The sequence below is a fragment of the Dromiciops gliroides genome, chromosome 3 (genome assembly GCF_019393635.1).
Source record: "Dromiciops gliroides isolate mDroGli1 chromosome 3, mDroGli1.pri, whole genome shotgun sequence".
NCBI lineage: Eukaryota > Metazoa > Chordata > Mammalia > Microbiotheria > Microbiotheriidae > Dromiciops > Dromiciops gliroides.
This window is the reverse complement of record NC_057863.1, coordinates 506,427,546-506,449,917: the sequence shown is the minus strand read 5'-3', so window position 1 is coordinate 506,449,917 and position 22,372 is coordinate 506,427,546. Positions and strand designations below refer to the sequence as shown.

Here is a 22,372-nt window from a genome sequence, read left to right as displayed (position 1 = left end):
TATCAAACTATATACTTATTAGAAAATAGCTGGGATATTGAAGAGGATTAAATCACTCTTGCAACTCCAGGTACCATACCACCTATAGTGTGTGAGGAAGCTGCCAGCTCCTAGTTCTTATAAAGGGATTTTTAAAAAATCAGCTTTAGGCTGGGACACTCTGCACAAACTACATCTTTGCTTCCCAAGTTGTCTGGAAATTATATATTGTCAGGTATTTGCTTCCAATCCCATGTAATATAACTATAGCTATATCTGTAGCTGCTAAAATCTTTGAAGTAGAAAAATGTCACCTCAGATTATTCAGAAAATATGAAATTTTCAAAGAGTGACTCCTAATAATTTTACAACAGAAGGTTAAATAGGTGCCCTCTGCCAGAAACAAAGAGGTGAATGAGCAGAAGTGGTGAATGTTTTAACACAAGACCAAAGCATGATTGCAAGAAAATAGAGAAAATGGGAGTCAGCAAAATAAAGGTATATCTTTTCCAAGGTGGTCATTCTGATGTTAGAGGTGGGATTCATAATCAGAGCACAGAATATACTAGAACAGATCAAACAATGATAAGCACTTAAAGATCCAGTCTCATACAAATAATCACAGCTGAATTTGCCTCCACATTTTCCTTACAGATGGAAAATAAATGAGGATAAATGGGGTAAAGTGAAGATTTGGAGAACCAAGAAAACAAACAAAGGAATGTGAAAGTCATTCTGTACTCTTCCCTGAGCAGACCACATCAACAGTGTTCTTATCAGAACATTTAAAGGATATTGATAAACTGTAGCAATTATAGGAGAGAGGAAACAGGATGGTGCAGATACCAAACAACAGGAAGAATTAAAATTAGTTGAAGGAAATGAGGATTATCTTCTTTCACTCTAAAGGACTAAATAGGATATAAGGGGAGATTTTTCTGACAATTGGAACTATCACAAAATATTCTACAAAGGTAGTGGTAAATTTCCCATCACTACATGTCTTCAAGAAGAGGTTGGAAAAAAAAAAGAAGTTGGGTAATAAAATGTCAGAGTTTTTAAGAGAGAATTCATGATTAAACTATCAATGGAACTATTTTACCTCTGAATTCCTATCCCATACTGTGATCTTTTGACTTTTATTAGAAATTATGTGGGCATGAGAACAGAAACCAATGGTACATGGACAAGATTGGGATTATGGAGTATCCTCCCAATAGAAAGTTACCATTGTCTTCTCCTGATAGGGCACAGATAGAAAATACCCCCCCCCAAAAAAAGGATTTATAGATGTATGAAGTAGCAACCCAACTGCCTAGCTCATCTCCTAAGATTTTACTTGCTTAAGAAATGGGGAACTTGTCTAAATAATTAATTTATTAAATATATTTGTTGTTAAAGAAATAATTAGAGCCCTGGCTATTGCCTGGGAGGTTAGATATTTGTTATCTTCTTACAACAGTGTGCAAGGATGCCTTTAGAAAAGACACCTTCCTAAAGAGGAGGAGAAAGGGCTATTGCTGCTCGCCAATAAGTAATTATGCTGCCCAACTTTTTGCCTGTGTATGGTTTAGATTTTAAACATATTCAGTATTAAGCCAAGGTAAGCCTTCTGAAGGAATTCTGTTATCTGATAATACCAAAGAGAAATTAGTCTGATAGAGATCCTTGTTATAGGTAGGGAGTTAACAACAAAGGGACATGTGTGTGTGTGTGTGTGTGTGTGTGTGATAGGGGAAAAAGAGAGACATAGAGACAAAGATAGAGATAGAAACAGAGACAGAGAGAGCTGGAGGCAGAGAACCAAAAAATTCTATGGCACTGAAGAGTTCCTATGGCAAAGTATAGATTTTCTGCTAAGGACTCAATGTGTGACAAGAGTCTGGCTTCATTTCTGAGACAATACTTGATCTGAGACTCTATCCCATACTATAATCTTAAAGATATATTTGACAGTCCATATGTAATTGTTCTAGTGGAATATCATCAGGAAAATAATTTCTTCCATTTCTTCCATGCTTCCTTGAGCACCTGGTAGAGGCTTAGAGAACAAATATGGAAGAAGCATCCTGTGACCAAAATATTAGTCTTTCAGTAAGAGTAGTCTTTTCATAGTATAGCAGCTGTGTCTTCAGTTTAACTAGATGAAGATGAACAACTTTGATCTTAACCAATTATATTATACATCCAGGGCAGCAGAAAGAGATATTAGCCTATCTTGACTAGTATGAACTAGCATTTTAGTGTCATGTAAAAACATACAGTATCATACTTCTGTTACACAATTAAGTATGAGTAGCTTTCTCATAGTTGATTAAGAGAGGCTATTCTCTGTTGGACTATAACTGGTGGAAGAGATGACTAATCAGGAGTGGTCAGAAGTTTAAGATAAACAGAGAATTGGAAATATCTCTATTCCAAACAATATGTAGCTATATAATCTGTTATCTTATTTAAATGAGTTAACAACTGAGATCAATCTGGGATTGAAAGAAGCATTATTAACATTATTTTATGAGAGCCTATGTGAGAACCTGAAAGATGACCTTGTAAGTCATCCTATACATAGAGCCTTGATGACCTTTAGTGATATAACCATGTAATCTACATCTAGTGATGTAGATTATATATAATCTATATATCTAGTAATATAACCACTTTCTGATTTCCTAGATGACAGGAATAAGGGTCAAACTTAGAGGCAAAAATATTTCATGTATTTTTCACACAGATAAATTTAAGATTTGTGAAACACTTTCATCACAAAAAACTCATGAAATATTTTTTACAAGTGGTGAAATTGAGACCATAGGAAGTTAAGTGACTTGCCAATGGTCACAAAAATAGTAAATTCTTGAAAAAGGATTCAAACCTAGGATACCTGATCTCAAGTTCAGTGCTTGTACCACTATACCACATTGCCACCTAAAAACCAAGAATAAATAAATTCATTGGAGTAGCTAAAAAGTTTCAGACCCAAGTATCAAGTAGTCAGTCAAATAATATAGCCTTATTGGGATGGAAGTACTGTTCTTTCCATAGATTTTATGTTTATATATTCAGCTTGTACCACTATGTAAAAGACTATATAAGGAGACAATTAAGAAAAGAGTTGTAAGCTTTGATGGAAAGGACTGAAGTTTCCAATGTGGAGACCCAGTCAGGGGGGTACTGGTATATCATACCAAGGATACCATATCAAGCAGAAGTTCATCATCATCATCATAAAAAGAAGTCCCAAGGGCGTGGTCATCTTTTTCCTTGACATGCTTGAGGAAGGACAAGAAACAGAAATGATTAGCAAGGATTGGTTCTGGGTCCTCAGGACATTAGAACTCCCACATTTTAGCTGTCAAGTGGCATGTGCCACTCTGGAAGATTCTTCCATGGTGATTATTCACAACTAAAGGGATGATTCTGAAAAGCAGGTTGGTATGACTGACAACCACTCCACTCAATTTACAGAAAACAGTTCTCTGGGTGGAAAGTGTGAAAGGTAGTTTACATGAAATCTAGAGGAGGGCACAATTAATTAGTTTTTGCTTAGTTAATTTAGGATCATGATAGATTGTGTATAAAAGGACAGAAAGAAATGAGTACTTTTAAAGCTCTTACACTTAGCCAGGCACTTTTCATTTGATCTCTACAACTGTAGAAGGGGAGAGTTATTATTATCCCCATTTTACAGAGAAAAATGATGAGAAAAATGTTGGTAGAGGTGACATGACTTGCTCCGGGTCACACAATAAGTAAAAGGCTGGATTTGAGCTTAGGTCTACCTGACTCTAGGCACAGCATTCTATTTAGTAGGCCAACTCTTTACCGCTGGGAATAAATGTAGTAACAGAAAAGCCATTTCATTTCTTATGAACTCAGAGGCTCAGAAAGATTAAGTCACCTGCTCGAGATTACATAGGTAATAAATGGTAGAACTCAAATTCAAACTCAGCTATAGTCACATCAAGTTCAATACTCTAAATTCAGCACTTTTCCCTCTGTACAACAATATCTGAATCATGGTTTGGAGGGTAGCTCCGGGTTCTAGAAGATAGTGCCAAGGAGCACAAGCTCTTTTTTGTTTTGGTAAGCTCAAAAGGCCTGGAGTATACGCATAAAAGTTAGCTGTATGCTTTTTATCTGAAGAGACTAGCTAAATTTAGAAGATCACTTGCCTTTGTAACTTTGGGAAAGTTACCTAACTGCTCATAGACTCTCATGTTCTTCCTCTGCAAAACGAGGAGATTAGGCTAGTTGACTTTTAAGGTATTATCCAATTCTATATCTTTATGTAGGAGGTTGGCTAAAAGCTGACACTTTTTTTGGCCATACCATCTCTTTAAATAAATAAATACCAAATCACAGAAGTCTGTGTAGGTGGAAGAAGCACCCATACTGATGGAATCATAGATGCTTGATAGTATTGCATAGTATTGCAGCATTACTTGGGTAAAATATTCTTATAAATGTAATATACTAAGAAATCATTTTATAGGCAAATCAAGTATGTATAGTACATAAATAATATAAAGTAATAGTTATATAAGCAAGTACATATATATGTGTCTATAATATTTGTACATATATTGATGAATTTGACAATAATAACTGATATTTATGTTATTAAAGCTTGTGTATTATAATCCCTATTTTATTGATAAGGGAATTGAGCTCAGAGAGGTTTTTATTTTTTGATAGGCTTGCATGTTATGTTGGTCAGTCATTTCAGTCATGTCTGATTCTTTATGACCCCATTTGAAGTTTTCTTGGCAATGATACTGGAGTCATTCGCCATTTCCTTCTCCAGCTCATTTTATAAATGAGGCAAGTGAAGCAAGTGTGATTTGCTCAGGGTCACACAGCAAGTGTCTGAGGCCAGATATGAACTCACAAAGAGGAGTCTTCCTGACTCTCGGTGCAGCACTCTATCCACTGCACCATTTAGCTGGCCCTTGCATAAAAGTACATGTTAAAAGAAGGAATCATATTCGTATCCTTCATTACTCCAAAACTCATAGTCTTTCCACAATAACATGATACCTGTTTTTTTTAAGTAACTGAATCTAAAAATAACATTATAGGCATTCCCATTTCCTCTGGAGTTTCTGTTTTCTATAAAAGGGGGAAAAAGTTTGCCTTCTCTCCCAACATCATGGTAGCTTCAAAATTTCATCAAATAGTATACATCTAAGAAGGAGCATGTGAAATATTTATGCTAGAGAACTGATACTTTCTACAACCCTTTCCTTCCTGACCATAAGGCAGAGATTTAGTCTAAGCAAACCTATTAACAAGAGAAAGAAAAGGTTAAAAAGCAAACACTGACATCAGAAATATTGTATCCCCAGCGAGACAGATGAGAGACTTCGCTGTACGTCTAAACAAATCCCAGGACTCTCTTGTCTTAAGAGAAAACACTCATACCAAACAAGCCAGCAGCTCTGCTTATATTGATGAGTGCCACTTTCTCCCTTACATAAGAAGTGAAACCTCCCCAAAAAGCCAAAATCAGAAATTGGGATTTCTAATTCAGAGAGAAGTTCAATGTGTGGGATCCAAACTCTGAATTAGGCAGAAAATAGAAATGGTACATGAGGGACAGTTTTCAAGACTGTCACCACTACCCTCATCAATGCCATTTACCTTCTAGAATACTGGGTGAAATAATCCTATGTTCCAAAACTGACAGGTGAGTAAATATTCTTCTTCTAAGCCTAAAGTCATGGAAGCCTAGAATTTCATGAAATACAACCTGAAAGGCCTGCATGGTCAGCAAGAGATCTCAACATGAGGTTGGTGAGGAAATAGTGTACTATGAGGGAAAGTTCAGAGTCGATGGTTGTCAAGGTGGCTCCAGCCCCTCTTTCTTTCAGTAGTGCTTCATTAAAGAGAGGACCACAGTTTCATTGGATTTTTCAAATTTTTGACCTTAGGTAATAAATGAACATCTCAAAAAAATATTTTCTCATCTCTGATATAAGTACAGAAATCATCATTTCTGGTCATCTGAGTTTTTAATAGTACTTTAGAGACATAATCAAGATATAGAAAAGGCAAGGCTAGGATAATGACCACAAGAAAAACTATTAGTAATAACCTTTTGTGACTGGTTCATTATTTTTCATATTGTTAATGTTGCCCTAGCAATAATACTTGAGGAAAATCAGATAAGGCTCATTTTAATAATCCTATGAGGCCACTAGAGACATTGAGTGTACAGAAACAACAAAGAAATACTGAATAGTAGCCAAAGATTCCTAAGTTCAGTCTCCATTTTTTCTTTTCTTTCTTTCTTTTTCTTTTTTTTTTTTTTGGCAATTGGGGTTAAGTGACTTATCCAGGCTCATATAGGTAGTAAATATCTAGGCTGGATTTAAACACAGATCCTCCTATCCACTGCTCTACCTAGCTGCTCCCCAGTTTCCCATTCTTTATGAACCTCTGAAAAATCATGGAGATCTCTTCTTATGTGCTGCTTTTTCCCCATTCTCACAGAACATCCCTTTCAAATGGACAGAGGAAATAACTCTGCAGTGACAAAGTTCATCCTTGAAGGTCTAACACACATGCCAGAGCTCCAGATTCCCCTCTTACTACTATTTTTGAGCATTTATGTAGTTACCATTGTGGGGAATCTGGGCATGATAGCACTAATTGTCATCACTTCTCACCTTCACACTCCCATGTACTATTTACTCAGCAGCTTGTCTTTCATTGATCTCTGTCATTCCACCATAATCACCCCCAAAATGTTGGTGAATTTTGTGTCAGACAAGAATATCATCTCCTACAATGAGTGCATGACTCAGCTCTATTTCTTCCTCATTTTTGTAATTGCTGAGTGCCACATGTTGGCAGCTATGGCATACGACCGTTACGTTGCCATCTGTAGCCCCCTGCTATACAATGTTATCATGTCCCATCAGGTCTGCATTTGGTTGGTAGCTGGTGTATACATGATGGGCTTGGTTGGTGCCACAGCTCACACAGGCTGCATGCTTAGAGTGTTCTTCTGTAAGGACAATGTCATCAACCATTACTTCTGTGATCTCAATCCCCTCCTGGAGCTCTCCTGTTCCAGCACCTATATTAACGAAGTGATGGTTGTTTGCTTCAGTGCATTTAATATCCTAGCCCCAACTCTGACCATTCTTAGCTCTTACATCTTCATTATTGCCAGCATCCTCCGCATCCGTTCCACTGAAGGGAGGTCCAAGGCTTTCAGCACCTGCAGCTCCCATATGGCAGCTGTTTGTATCTTCTTTGGCTCAGCTGCCTTCATGTACCTGCAGCCCTCTTCAGTCAGCTCCATGGAACAGGGGAAAGTGTCTTCTGTGTTTTACACAATCATTGTACCCATGTTGAACCCTCTGATCTACAGCCTGAGAAACAAGGATGTCAAAGTTGCCATGAAGAAATTCATAGAGAGGAGAATGTCCTGCTGAAGAAAAGAAATGCCAGGGTAACAAGCTTGTGGTTTGTTCTGTAAAATGTGTTCCCTTTGGAAAAATCATTTATTTTTCTCAGATGCCAAGTTATACTGATGTAGACTTTCTGCTCACAAACTCTTTTCTGAAATCTCTCCATGATCCTTTTTCTTTTCAAATATATTACAATGCTTCTCTTGGAGCAATCCTAATGATTAGGTATACTAATAAAGAATATGGAAGTATCATATCTTTGTTTTGATGAGCCAAATGCAAAGTGGGATAGCTGCCATCTACTCTAAAGATTTCACTTCTCCAGGATCCTCACCTTGTGTAATTTATGTTCACCATTGCAACAAGCTGCTTATGTACCTTAACTGCTCTGTTTTATCTCTAGCTTTGACTGCATTTTATTATGTTATTCCATTCAATCTTGACCCATTTCCTTTTAGTCTGTACTTAATCTACCCAACCAATTAATTGACTGGGTTTATGATTGAAATCCATTCTCTCTTATACTGCTAATATGATCATTTCATTCTCTTGGTAACTTTCTTGTCTTTTAGTATTGTAAACTACTCCAAGTCTGTTCATGTCTTTGTGCCCTGCAATAAGCTGTATAGCCACCAATCACCTTCCCAGATCCTCAAGGTTCATAGAAACATAGCACTGATCTGTAAAATTTTGTGTTCTAAAGCCCCTTCACAGTGAAGAAAAAAATTAATTAAATATTTGCTGAAGAATTGTAATCATTACACTGTAATATTACTCAGGTAAGAGGATCATTGGAGGGAATGAGTTTATTTGTGAAAATGTAAGATATTGTTTTGTTACCTAAAAGTGTATGAGGAAACTCAGCACATAATTCTCATAAGGATACTTCTCAAGTCAGCTTTAATCTGGGACTCTGCGCATACCAACTGTTCTCTAACAGGAATATCAACTGGATAAAGAGAAGATTAGGTATCTCCCTATAGGTATGTATTATTTATCTAGAGCTCAGCATAGATCCCCAAACTCTAAAAGCTACATTACTTAGCATAAAAAATCTGAAAAGAAAGGAGTTTATTTTTTTCCTGGCTGCCACAATGATAAGACATAGCTGCTAGAGGTTGACTCTGAATGGCCAAGTATAAATTTAGCTGTCTTGGAAAATGTTAAGGACTTAGAGAGGATGCCTTGTCTTCACCATTTAACTGAGGAATATGGAGAATTGGGGTTGTGGTGAGTGAGGGTTATAATGTGGATATAAAGTAGGATTGTAGGAAGAGGGCAGAGACTTGGAGCCATCATAATGGAGTTGATAGCAGCCCAGTAGTACTTGTTTGGTATATTGTTAGCATAAGTGGTTATCCTTGTGTATGGGAAAGGAAAGGGTTAACACATGGGCATTCCATTCAGGAAGGGCTTGTGATTTATTTTTTACCACAGAGTAGTATTTTTTGAAAGTAGTAACTACTAATACTCTGAAGATAATACTGAGCATTTTAAAAGCATATTCTTTTTTCTCTGTTTATAATTTTATTTTCCAAATTACATGTAAAAGCAAATTTTGACATCAATTTTTTAAAAACTTTGTGTTCCAACTTCTCTTCCTCCCTCCCTTCCCACCCCCCACACCAACAACTCAAGCAATTCAATATAAGTTATACATTAGTAGTTATGGAAAACATCTCTACATTAGCTAGACTGTGAGAGAAAACAGATAAAAACAAAATGGAACTCTCTATATATGCTTCAATCTGTTTTCAGATAGCATCAATTATTTCTCTGTAGGTGTATTGCAATTTTCATAAGTCCCTCAGAGTTATATTGGATCATTGCATTGCTGAAAATAATCACGTGCTTCCCAACAGATCATCTTATACTATTGCTGTTATTTTGTATACAGTACATTTCACTCAGCTTCAATTCATGTAGGTCTTTCCAGGTTTTTCTAATAGCATCTTGTTCATCATAACTTTTATATAGTACCTTAAACTTGACAAATAATTTTCTTCACAATAGCCCAGCAAAGTAGGTACCATACATTTTGCCATTATAGTAACTCATTATAACCATTTCCCTCCATCCTATTCCCTTCCCATGATATTTAATCTATTTTCTATCTTCTTTTACCCTATTCCTCCTCAAAAGTGTTTTGCTTCTGACTGCCCCTGCCCCATTCTGCTCTCCCATCTTTCACCCCTTCCTCTTTATTCTCTTCCCCTCCTACTTTCCTGTAGGGTTAAATAGATTACTGCTCCCAATTGGGTGCATATGTTATTGCCTCCGTGAGCCCACTCCGATGAGATTAAGGTTGTTGAGCTAATTCTGTGTTCTAAATTTTTCTTCCTCCCTCCCCTCTCAATCTTCCCTATGAAATCAAGCAATTCAATATATCATACTTGTGCAGTTATGCAGAACATCTTAACCTTCCTCAAAAGTGTTTTGCTTTTTACTGTTGTTTTGGGGGTAATTGTGTCAGGAGCTCTGTGCATTTAATCTAAACTCATATTCTTTTAAACACAAACCATGGGCACAGCTGAATATGCCTTCATGTTTTATTTCTTGATAAAGAATGCATAGCGGTTTGCAGAGGGGGAGAGTTAGATTAGGCAACCCAACAAAGAGACATGAAAGTCTTGTCCTGGCAAGATTAAATTCATGGTCTGGTGTCAAGGTCTAGCCAGAAAATCCTAAGAAGGAAGGAGGCTGATAAGTTAGAACATATTCAGAGGAAGGCCACCAGCATGGTGAGGTACTGAAGATAAGACATTATAACCATCATTTGAAGGAAATAGAGATGCTCAGGCTTGATGAAAAAGAGAATTTTAGAGGCTTCAAGTACTTAAAGTGCTATTATATATATGGAAGAAAAATTAAACCAAAGAGACAGTCAGACAGAGATAGAGAGTCATAGTCAAAGTCATAGACAGAGAGGAGAAAGACAGAGAGAGAGACAGAGACAGAGAAACACAGAACTTTCATTCTTTTCTTGGTGTTTTTGTGACATTACAGTATATAGTTATGTGTTATATCTCTATGTTAGGGGATACTTTTAGGTAAAGGTTCAATATGAGATAAGAAGATATATCAGATAGCCTAGCTGAAATCTGATTCAGTACTTGCTCTACAACTGGATCATCACCCTAAGAGTGTGCTTGAAAATCCAGACATAATTGTTCCCTTGGAATATTGTGGAAAGTCTTCTTTCTTCCACCATTCCCCTTGATGACCTGGTAACATGGTTCACAAGCTCAGAAAACATGCACAGGAGTAGCAGTTCATAGCAAACAGATGATCTTCTCAGCAAGAAAAACGTATTCATATGACACCTGCTGTGCCTTCCATACACTTGTATATTCATCCTGACTCTAAACCCAATGTAATCATTCATACACACACACACACAATCCTATCTTTAAAGTTCAACAGAAATAGATACTAGCTTCTCTTGATGATTGTGAACTAGTATTTAAAATGCAAGCTATCATCTTTGCTATTTCTCAACTATAGGTATCCCTTTGTGATAGGGAATTAAGACATTATTTCTTGGAAAGGAAGAAATGGAGGAGGGAGAAAGAAAGGCTACTGCTTTAGCATTAGCCAGAGTTTAAGGCTGGGAAACTAGAGATTTGTTGGTGATATGATTCCTAATAGGATGTAGTTTCAGCCATTCTGGAACAATGACATCAGATAAATTCATTGTTAAATTATGTAAATGATTTTGCAAACTGAAACCCATATTAGTCCAGGGAGGCAGTATTGAGGGAATTATTTTTGACTATGTGAAGAATTGGAGGACTTCCTATACATGTATTCTATGCCTGGAGATTTAATTATCTTCACTGATGTGACCATACATATTAATGACTACTTAGAGCAGTTGTCTCCACATTTTTTGATCTCGCACCTTTAAAAGTAAGAAATTTTTTGAGCCTGTACCCTCAATATAACTATAATTATTGATTTATAAATTAGATAACTGATCTCTACTAACATATTATTCAAGTTAACAACAAGTAAGTCACCAAGCATTTATTAAGTGCCTATTGTCTCCTAGGCACTGTTCTATGTGTTGGGAATACAAAGAAAGAGAAAAAGTAGTCTCTGCTATCGAGGAGCTCACTATTTAATGGGGAAAGACAACCTGTAAATAACTCTTTTTTTTTTTTTTTTTTTTTTTTTTTTTGGTGAGGCAATTGGGGTTAAGTGACTTGCCCAAGGTCACACAGCTAGTAAGTGTTAAGTGTCTGAGGCCGGATTTGAACTCAGGTACTCCTGACTCCAGGGCCAGTGCTTTATCCACTGCGCCATCTAGCTGCCCCGACCTGTAAATAACTATGTTCAGATAAGATATATACGAAATAAATTGGAAATAATTCCTAGAAAGAAGGCACTTGTACTAAGAGGAATCAGAGAGGCTTCTTATAGAAGGTGGACTATATCTTAATCTTGCAGGAAAAACAGGGAAAACAGGAGCTGGAGGTGAGGAGGGAGACAATCAGAGCCATGTGGTAAGTTAGTAAAAACACATGAAATCAGGATGTAGAGTATGATGTACAAGAAGCAGCAAGGATGTCAATGTCACTGAATCATAAAATATTTGGAAACAGTGTGGAAAAGTGTAAGAAGACTGGAAAGTTAGGGGGTAGGTTACAAAGGACTTTCTTTTTTTTTCCTTTTTTTTCCTGGGCAGTGAGGGTTAAGTGACTTGACCAAGGTCACATAGCTAGTGTCGTGTCTAAGGTCAAATTTGAACTCAGGTACTCCTGAATCAAGGTATGGTGCTTTATCCACTGTGTCATCTAGCTGTCTCCATAAAGGACCTTTTTGTTTTTGTTTTTGTTTTTGTTTTTGCAGGGCAATGGGGGTTAAGTGACTTGCCCAGGGTCACACAGCTAGTAAGTGTCAAGTGTCTGAGGCCGGATTTGAACTCAGGTACTCCTGAATCCAGGGCTGGTGCTTTATCCACTGTGCCGCCCAGCTGCCCCCCATAAAGGACTTTTAATGCAAATAGATGATTTTATTTGATCCTGGAGATAATAGGAACTCACTTCGGTTCATTGAATGAAAAAGAATGACATGGTGATAACTGAACTTTAAAAAGATCATTATGAAAACTGAGTGGAATATGTACTGGAGTGGAAGAGAATTGAGTCAGGGAGACCAACTAAAAGGTTATTTCAATAGTCTTGTCATGAGGTAATGAGGGTCAACAGCAGGAAAGTTACAACATCATAAGAGAAGAGATGTATATGTGAGATATGAAAGTAATATCAATAGGACAGGGCAATAGAATTGGGATGATAATGAGAAATTGATGATAATACCTAGGTTGTTAGCCTAGGTGATTGGCAGAATGGTGGGACCCTCAACTATAATAAGAAAGTTAGGAAGAAGGGAGGGTATGGGAGAAATATAATCAGTTAAATCTTGGATACAATGTATTTAATATATCTATGGGACATCCAGTATGAAACGTCCAATAGAAATTTGATATAAGACCAGGGGTCAGGAGAGAGGTTAGGACTGGATAGAGTTGAGATTCATCAGCATAGAGATGATAACAGAATCCATGATAGCTGATGAGCTAACCAAATGAAATAATAGAGAGGAGAAAAGAGAGCCCAGATCATTATAAAACATACATAAAATTGAAGTTAAAAAGAATGAGATAAAGATAAAATAAATATGTAAGAATATTATGTTTTCACTGATTTACAAAACCTTTTTTGTCTTTAAATAAAATATATAAATTATACTAAATAAACAATATTTTTATGAGAACAACATAATCGTATATGTTTTATTATCTTTGGAAATCTTAGAAACTTTGGGATAGAGTTATTTAAAAGCCTGGTTCTAAATTCAGTTTATTTCAACACTAGGTTTCATTGGATCCCATAGCTGGGAAACAAACACAACAACCTCAGAAAGACAGAATTTTACATAGAAGTTCATCATTATCTGCACTTACCTAATCATAAAACTAATTTTAATCCCATCCACCAATCATAGAAAAGTTTTTATTGAGTTTTAGATAGTGAGTTTCTTTTTTCCTCATGCCAATCAGTTGTATTTGAACATCAGTTGGTGTTACATTAGTATATTGTATGTGCAATGTGTGCATGTGTGTGTGTGTGTGTGTGTGTGTGTGTGTGTGTGTATGTATCCCTTGGCTGCAAGAGTCAATTGCGTGGAACTATCTTCATTGATGGAGACTGTTTACTCAATGTTTCACTCTTGTGTGAGATGCAGAGTTAGTGGGAGCTAGAGAAAAAGAGAGATCCTTGTCATCTGGTTTCCAGCTTTAAGAGAGAAGTTATAACATTTCAGAGTCTCTTCAGATCCCTGAAGGGAGAGAAAGACTAGGAAGAAACTGACTTTTAGAGAAACTGGCAACTTTTCTTATGCTCCTATCCCTAGCTTGGGGGCATGTAGGGCACAGTAGATAGAACACTTGCCCTTAAGTTGGGAGGACCTGAGTTAAAAATCTCACCTCAGACACTAGCTGTATGATCCTGGGCAAATCACTTAACCCCAATTGTCTTAAACATCTGAGGCCATCTCCAGCCATCCTGATATATATCTTGCTACTAGACCCAGAAGACTCTGGAGAAGAAAGTGAGGTTAGTGACTTTGCACAGCCCTGCCTCACTTAAATCCCATTCAGTGCAAGTCAGGACATCATCTCCCTGATGTCATAGTCCTCTTTGAGAATGGAGAATGAACAACAACAACAACAACAACCCCTAGCTTGTGACTTACACTAGAGACTGGGAGATTTTTCCTTAGGTAAGATCTGAGACTTTCTCTCTTGATTGAGGTGAGGCACCTCAGTTAAGTGATGGAAATACGAAAAAGAATGAAAGGATAGTCCTTTGTCCTCAAGGAGCTCATAAGCCATGGAGGAGACAATAGGTAAATAAATATATAAAAACAAGGTATATACAGAATAAATAGGTAATAATTATGAAAAGGAAGGCAATCAGATTAAGAAGGATTGTGAAAGGTTTACTATGGAAAGTGGAATTTAAATTCATATTTGAAGGAAGGGGCAGCTAGGTGGAGCAGTGGATAAAGTGCTGACCTTGGATTCAGGAGGATCTGAGTTCAAAGCCAGCCTCAGACACTTGACACTTACTAGCTGTGTGACCCTGGGCAAGTCACTTAACCCTCATTGCCCTGCCCCCCCCCCCCCAAATTGAAGGAAGCCAGGGAAGCCAAGAAACATAAATAAGAAGGAAGAACATTCCAGATGTGGGGACAGATAGAGAATACCCAGAGCCAAGAGATAAAATGTCTTGTTCATGAAACATCAAGGAAGTTGGTGTCCTTGTATCTAAGAGTATGGGGTGAAGAGTCAGATAAAGAAGATTGAAAAGGTGAAGAGGGAGGGAGACTAAATTATGAAAGAGATTGAATACCTTGGCATTTGTTGAGTAGAGGGGTGATATGTTTGGACCTGTGTTTTAGGAAAATCATGTTAGTAGTTGAAGGATAGAGTGAAGTGGAGAGATGCTTGTAGCAGACCCACCAGCAGGCTGTTGCAATAGTCCAAGCATAAGGTGATGAGGGCCTCCTGCACCAACATAGCGACAGTATCAAAGGAGAGAAGGAGGAATATTTGAAAAATGTTAGAAAGGTAAAATAGACAGAACTTGGCAATGAATGCGATAAGAGGGTTGGGAGATGGCGGAGTTGCAGTTGATAACAAGATTGCAAGCCTGGGAGATGGGGAACATAGTGGTGCCTTCAGTAATAATGAGGAAAGATAAGAATTTGCTATTGGACGGGTTGAGTTTAAGATGCGTACTAGGCATCCAGGCCTGGAAATGTGAGACTGGAAGTCAGCATACAGGTTAGGGTAAAATAGGTAGATTAGGGAATCATCAGCAGAGATATGGCAATTAAATTGATGGGAGTTAATGAGATCACCAAAAGAAATAATAAAAAGGGAGAAAAGGGGAGTGCACAGAACAGAACCCTGTGGGACACCTATGTTTAGTAGACAGGACCTGGATGTGGATGAAGCAAGGAGACTAAGGAGTAGTGTTCTGAAAACATAGAAAAAAGATAGTATTAAAGAAGAGAGAGTAATCAAGTGTCAGGGGCTTCCAAGAGGTACAGGAAAATGAGGAATGAGAAAAAGTCATTGGAATGGGAATTAGGCAATATGAATTTTTGGGCAATGTAAACTTAGGTCAAGGTTCAACATTAAGGATAGTGGATATGTAGCCATAATGCAAATAATACTGATAAATTTACATATTTTGACTCTTTTGATAGGTATGATAAGCTCCTCATTGTTTTTACTTCATGTTGCAGCTAATAAAGAGATCTTTCTTAGGAGTTGGAGTAGTGTCAGCTTTCCCAGTCTTTTGTTCACTTGTGTTCCCATTGGTAGTATTATCTTTCAACAGCAGTTTACTTATAGGAATCCTTTATAAGTTGTCCATTTTTTGAGAGTTAGTTTTTGGTTAAAACTAACATAATTAACTCACAGTGGAGAGTGAAATCAAACACACACACACACACACACATACACACACACACACACACACACGAGCTACTGTTGAATCTGTGCCCTGGCTGCTTGCATGTGGCTCAGTACTGAAGGGCTTATTACCATGTCAATCCACTTTGGGCACATGTAAAATACCATGAAAATGAGTCAGTGTGGTCAGCTTCAATTGTCAATCCCTCTACCCATGTGGAATTTCCATTCTTCCTAAGGATACCACATCTACCAGCTTCACATATTGACTGAGTAAAAGTGCAAGTGTCAAACCACCTGTTAAATATCAGTAAAGTATAATTTCTTTCTAACTCTTAGATAAGAAAAGTGAAAATGCAATATAAGTTTCATCCCTACACACCAATGAATCATCTTGTACCATCTAGGTGTCATTCTAAAATCCTCACTCTTCTCCATCCAATCTCTTGCTAAGACATGTCATTTTTACCTCTGCAATATTTCTCACATACTCCTCTTCCTCTTTAGACTGTTGCTTAGTGCATTTTCTATTTTTTTCTTTTTCTATTTGTTGTTCTGTTTGGCATTCTGAATGTGATGGACTTTGATATAAATGAAGATGATGTAAAAAGAAAATATATCAATAAAATTGAAAAAAAATTAAAACATTGGTGACTTGAGCTTCTACCAGGTTCCAGTACTGATGGTTCTATCTGCTGCCTAGGTTAGGAGTTTACTTCTCACACAGGACCAAATATACCTTCCAATACAGCCAGTCACCATGAGAATTACTCCAATTGTTAGGGTAAGGTCTTAGATCTCTGCCACTGTTGGTTTTAGGCAATCTGGTCAGGAAGCTAGTGAATAATGTCAAATTTCCAGCAATGGACTAATAATAATTATGATCATCACTAGTGCTCCAGGAATCTCAGGTAAAGAAGCTCATAGGATTTAGAGCAATATTGAAGTCCAAATTTGTATCTAAGGTAATAGATTCTAGTATCTAGGGTGGAAGGAGAGGTTGGGTTTTCCTGGAATAATGAAAAGCCAGGAACCAAATACAATATTAAAACTAGAGCTACTCGGGGCAGCTAGGTGGCACAGTGGATAAAGCACTGGCCCTGGATTCAGGAGGACCTGAGTTCAAATCCGATCTTACTAGCTTAAATGAACACTTACTAGCTGTGTGACCCTGGGCAAGTCACTTAACCCTCATTGCCCTGCAAAAAAACAAAACCAAAACAAAACACTAGAGCAACCAATGTCTCATCCATCTATCTATCTATCTATCTATCTATCTATCTATCTATCTATCTATCTATCTATCTATCTTTGCTCACTCACTCATTTATGTATTTATATATTTATGTATTTATTCATTTATCTATTTATTTTGTCCATTAATTTATTTATTCATTCACTTATTCACACATTCACTTATTTATTTATTCATTCATTCATTTACTTATTCTTTCTTTTTTCTTCCTTCTTTCTTTCTTTCTTTTCTTTTCTTTGTTTGTTTCTTTCTTTTTTACCTTGGTAAGATCTGTCTGATAGTGTGCTTCTCTGGCATTGTCTTGAAGCCCACCTCAGGTTAATTTCATACCACAAGGTGACATTGAATGAGGCTCTTAGGGTTTTGGCTTTTTGTTTTGTTTTGTTTTTGCTTTTGTTTTTTGCAGGGCAATGAGGGTTAAGTGACTTGCCCACGGTCACATAGCTAGTAAGTATTAAGTGTCTGAAGCCATATTTGAACTCAGGTCCTCCTGAATTCAGGGCCCATGCTTCATCCACTGTGCTGCTCAGCTGACCCTACCAATGTCTCATCTAAAGGCAGAATTTAAAGGCATATTGACTCAACATTGTCTAATCAAACTTGCAGACTTTCAGTATGGCTGTGTATTCCTTGTCCTTGACCCTAGTTTTTACTGTTGTGTCAACGTGGTCTTAGCCTTGGTCTTTGGTACTCTGTCATGAATTAGTCATACAAATAAAGGCTAAAGGTTTGGCAAAAGAAAGGGTTTTATTTGTTTGTTTCAAAGTTGCCCAAAGTTGTGTATTGGGGGAGGGGTTATGTCATATCTAATTTTTATTTCTGGTTCAAACTTTACCAACTTTGTGACCTTCAGTAAATTATAACTCTGAGTCTCAGTTTACTCATCTGTATCCCTATCTGTTCTTGTGTCCATCCTTATAAAATGACTTCACAGATTGAATAACCATAGGGACCCCTGGGGATAGGAAAGACTGGCACAAGAGAAGGTCTCAGTATGATGTATACATTATTTTTTTCAAGCACACTCTCTTGCATTTTTCCCTCAAGGTCAGAGACTTTAGTAGATACAATTAACCTGTCCATAGAATTGAGGAACCTTCCAACACACTTAGCTATGGCATCTCTGAGGATACTTTTAAGTGCCAATTCTTTCCCCACTAAACCTGAAAATCACTCACCTGAGTGAAACAGAGAATGTGAGAAATGATAGAAAAAGCTCCTCTCCTACCTATATTCAGTAATCAAGCATTCCCAAGTAGAGATAGAGGTTTGAATTCCCTGGGCTTTAATTAAATTGGTGCCCTTTGTTATAAATGCAAAACATGACTTCTACAAACACAAGTGGTTCATTAACATTCACCCCATTCAAAACTATCTTAAATGAGACTACCTTTAAGTGGATTTTCTAGATCTAGGTAAAGAGACACTAGAGACAGTTGTGAAGTATAATGTACACACCTGAGTATAGTTTTCACTCAATGCATAACCTTCATTTTCTGCAATACAGATTCTTTCCTTAGAGAGTTACATAAATAGCCTAGGGTGTTTTGAATGTAAATTCAGAGAAACTTTTCCCAGGTATTGCTTCAATCAAGTCCCTCTAAGGATTCTAGAGAAAGTATAACTTTTAAATTAATCCCTGAGATGGCCTTTCCCCAGAGGTTCAAGAAAATTTTGCCTTGTGGGATTAATTTCAGTGTTGGTTTTATAGATAAAAGTTATTGGTCCCGGTACACAGGGATACAGGCCAACAGTCTAGAGACTGATAATTTTAATGACTTTTCCTGTAGTAGGGGAGTTGGTGTAGATTCTAAATATTGGGATTTTAAAAGGAAAGAAAGAACTATAGAAGAAAAATCAAGAGCTTATCTAATTTAGCCCTTTGAAGCTGAATCAAGTCCTATCATTTGAACTGTTTCCTAGCCAAGCCATTCCACATATGCGCGGATCCAGTGTCTAAGGATATTTAGAGTTGTGCTCAAAGTCCTTCATGCTATACTTTAAGCTTACTTCCACTTTGTCTTACTGCTTAACAAATAGGAAAAACAACAACCCACAACCACAGTGAAGAAACTGGTGTTATCTGTCATTAAAATTGACTGAAGAGTAACAAAATGATAAATTTTTTCACACACATGTATATACATTAACTCATAAATTCAATAAATGAACATGTAATGATTAAGAATTAACTCTGTGGTAGGCACTGTACTAGACACTAGGAATACAAAGATAAAAAATAGCTCCTTATTTCAAAGATTTTATATTCTATCACAAGATAAGATTTGTACTTATATAAGTATGCACATACATTTTTACATTTGAACCCAAGGTTACCCAAAAACCTCCCCATTCATTTGGATACCCTTGAGATCTAAACACTCAGCCTTGTAAAGTGAACTCAAGAACAGCTAACAGGGAAGGAAATTTTAATTCCTAATTATTTATTTGGCCATTCTTCCCTTCCTCTTTTTACTGGGAATGCTTTCTTTCTGAATATTAAATTTTTCCATCCTTCAGGACACACCTCAGTTTTTGTTCTGTCAATGAAATCTCCTACTATTTAAGCCTTACCAAGTATGATTTTTAATCTTCAATGTAGCACTTATTAGTGCAATATGCAATATTCATTTTTTCTCTGGGTGTTAATCGTTTCTCCCTAAATCATTTGTGATCTCATTTAGGTCAGAGACCAGTCTTTTCTCTTTACAGTTTTTACCCAATGATCCTTGTTCTGGTCTCTAGACCCAATACAAACATGTCTAATTATAAATAAAGTGGCAAATAAATCAATAAGTGAAAGAATGAATGACTGTAATACAATATAACATATCTTGAAAAGCCAATAGTTCTTCAAAAATAGCCAATTGTGAACTTATGTTTTCTTTTCCCTAGGACAGACCCCCCTCCCCCCAGTTATTTCAACTGATTTTCACATACTAAGACCTCAAGGACTTTCACCATTTTGATAACTCTCTTCTGGACTATTTCTAGCTTATTAATTCCCTTTTCTAAAATCTGTCCCCCAGCACTGAAGGTAATACCACAGGTATGGCCCAACCTACAGATCCATAACTAACACGGTACAAATATGACTTTGATTTAAGGTCCAACATTGGTAAGGACACTTCACCTCAGGCCACCAATATTTGAGAGCTTGTGCTTTCTCTTAGCCTTTAGTCATACTATGGGGCATTAGGACATTATAAGATCACAAAGACAGGACCACAACAATGAGAACCATAGCTTTTGGATATTCATATCTGAAAGGAGGAAAGCATCTCCTCTCCATTTTCCGTCCCTAACTCCCTTCTTTTGTTTGTATTATGATTGAATAGGGATATGGAACGCCATGTGGAATGTCTGGGATCAGCTATTATGGTTGCATGTTCTTACCTTGAGCACATCGAGTTTATTGCTGGCCTTCCCTTTATCCTAACTTAAATGAATTGTTCTCAGATGAAATCATTTGCAGTTAAGATTCTTTTTTGTTTTTGTTTTTGCAGGGCAATGAGGGTTAAGTGACTTGCCCAGGGTCACACAGCTAGCTAAGTGTCAGGTGTCTGAGGCTGGATTTGAACTCAGGTCCTCCTGAATCTAGGGCCAGTGCTTTATCCACTGCGCCACCTAGCTGCCCCCTGCAGTTAAGATTCTAATGTCTAGGACAGAGTACAATGAATGTTACTTGTCCTATTCTGGACAACATATCTTAATGTACCTTAATGATTCATGAGCTTTTTCTTTTTACATGCCATGTTGCATAGTTAACTTATATTTAAGTTTAGTTTGCTATAGTCCTCAGATTTTCCTGATCAATTGCTATCTGACCATGTCTTTTCTTTTTTTGCAGAACAATGAGGGTTAAGTGACTTTCAAAGGGTCACACAGCTAGACCATCTCTTTTCAATATTTGATTTTTGAACTTGGTCTAGAATTTTATATTTATCCATATTCAATTAAATTTCATTAGATTTGGCCCAATATTGCCACCTATTGAGATATTTTTGGATTTTAACTCTATCATCTAATATGTTATTTATTTCTGTTTTGTAACATCTGCAGATTTGGAAAACATGCCTTCTATACTTTTATATAATTCATTGATTAAAACAGAAACTAAACATCACAAAAGCAGGGTCAGATCCCCTTGAATGCTCCACCAGAGACTTTAATTCAAGTTAGATTTTAATGATTAATGACTATTTGATTTGGGTAATTTGGCCATTAGTGAAACCAATTAAATGTACTTTCCCCCTTCCCACCTTAGAATCTATTCATCTTTTCCACATTTATAGAATGGGAGATATTGTCAACTATTTTTCAGATCTTTAGATAAATTATATCTCTAGCATTCCTCTGATATATCAGGGTAGTAATTATATTAAAAAAGGAAATGATGGGGGCGGCTAGGTGGCACAGTGGATAAAGCACCAGCCCTGGATTCAGGAGTACCTGAGTTCAAATCCGGCCTCAGATACTTAACACTTACTTGCTGTGTGACCCTGGGCAAGTCACTTAACCCCCATTGCCCTGCAAAAAAAAAAAAAAGGAAATGACAATAATTCAACATAATTTGTACTTTTACTGTTTTTATAAAGAAGAAACCTTTTAATTTTTTCTGTTCAACATTTGGGAAGGGAAATTAATACAAGGATTTGAATAGGAGTTATTGTGTAGAGTCAACTTGAACTTATCATAGTGCATATACTAAATGCTCAGTCCTTACCATAGGTTCTTACCATAATACTAGCTATTATTCAAGTAATCCCTTTGGCACCATTGGATTGTTCTTAAGGATGTTTCCATGGGCTCATGGCATTTAGAGATGGAAATGACCCAAACAGATAATGAAACTGATATCTAGAAAGAGCACATGACCTATCCAAGGTTACTCAAATAGTAAGTAGTAGTAGAACTGGAGTTTAGTACTTTCCACTAATCCATACCACCTCATGTTTCTGGCATAGTACACAGGTAGCATGTCTTCATTTTATTTTCCTGAGGGACCCTATTCAGTAAAATTCTTCATTATATTGTTGCCCTTGCTCTAAAACTTACTAGATATATGATCCTGGACCTTAACCTTTCTGAGCCTCATTCTCCTAATATGTAAAAGATACAGTGTCAAATAGTGGAGAGATTTCTGGACTCTAAGTCAGGAAGATCTCAAATCTTGCCCCAAATACTTACCAATTATAAACTGGACAAGTCACACAAACTTTCCAAGCCTCA

General features: G+C 36.9%; 1 protein-coding gene across 1 annotated transcript; it reads left to right on the top strand.

Annotated features, from left to right (window-relative positions):
* The first annotated feature begins 6,458 nt into the window (after window positions 1–6,458).
* Window positions 6,459–7,421, top strand: LOC122751669 (olfactory receptor 8G1-like). Its single transcript, XM_043998801.1, has one exon. It carries the CDS (start codon window positions 6,486–6,488, stop codon window positions 7,419–7,421), a length of 936 nt encoding a protein of 311 aa, XP_043854736.1. The 5' UTR covers window positions 6,459–6,485.
* Window positions 7,422–22,372: the final 14,951 nt, after the last annotated feature.

What these genes read in the sequence shown, in the direction of transcription:
- LOC122751669 (XM_043998801.1), top strand. Translation starts at nt 6,486, where the DNA reads ATGGACAGAGGAAATAACTCTGCAGTGACAAAGTTCATCCTTGAAGGT.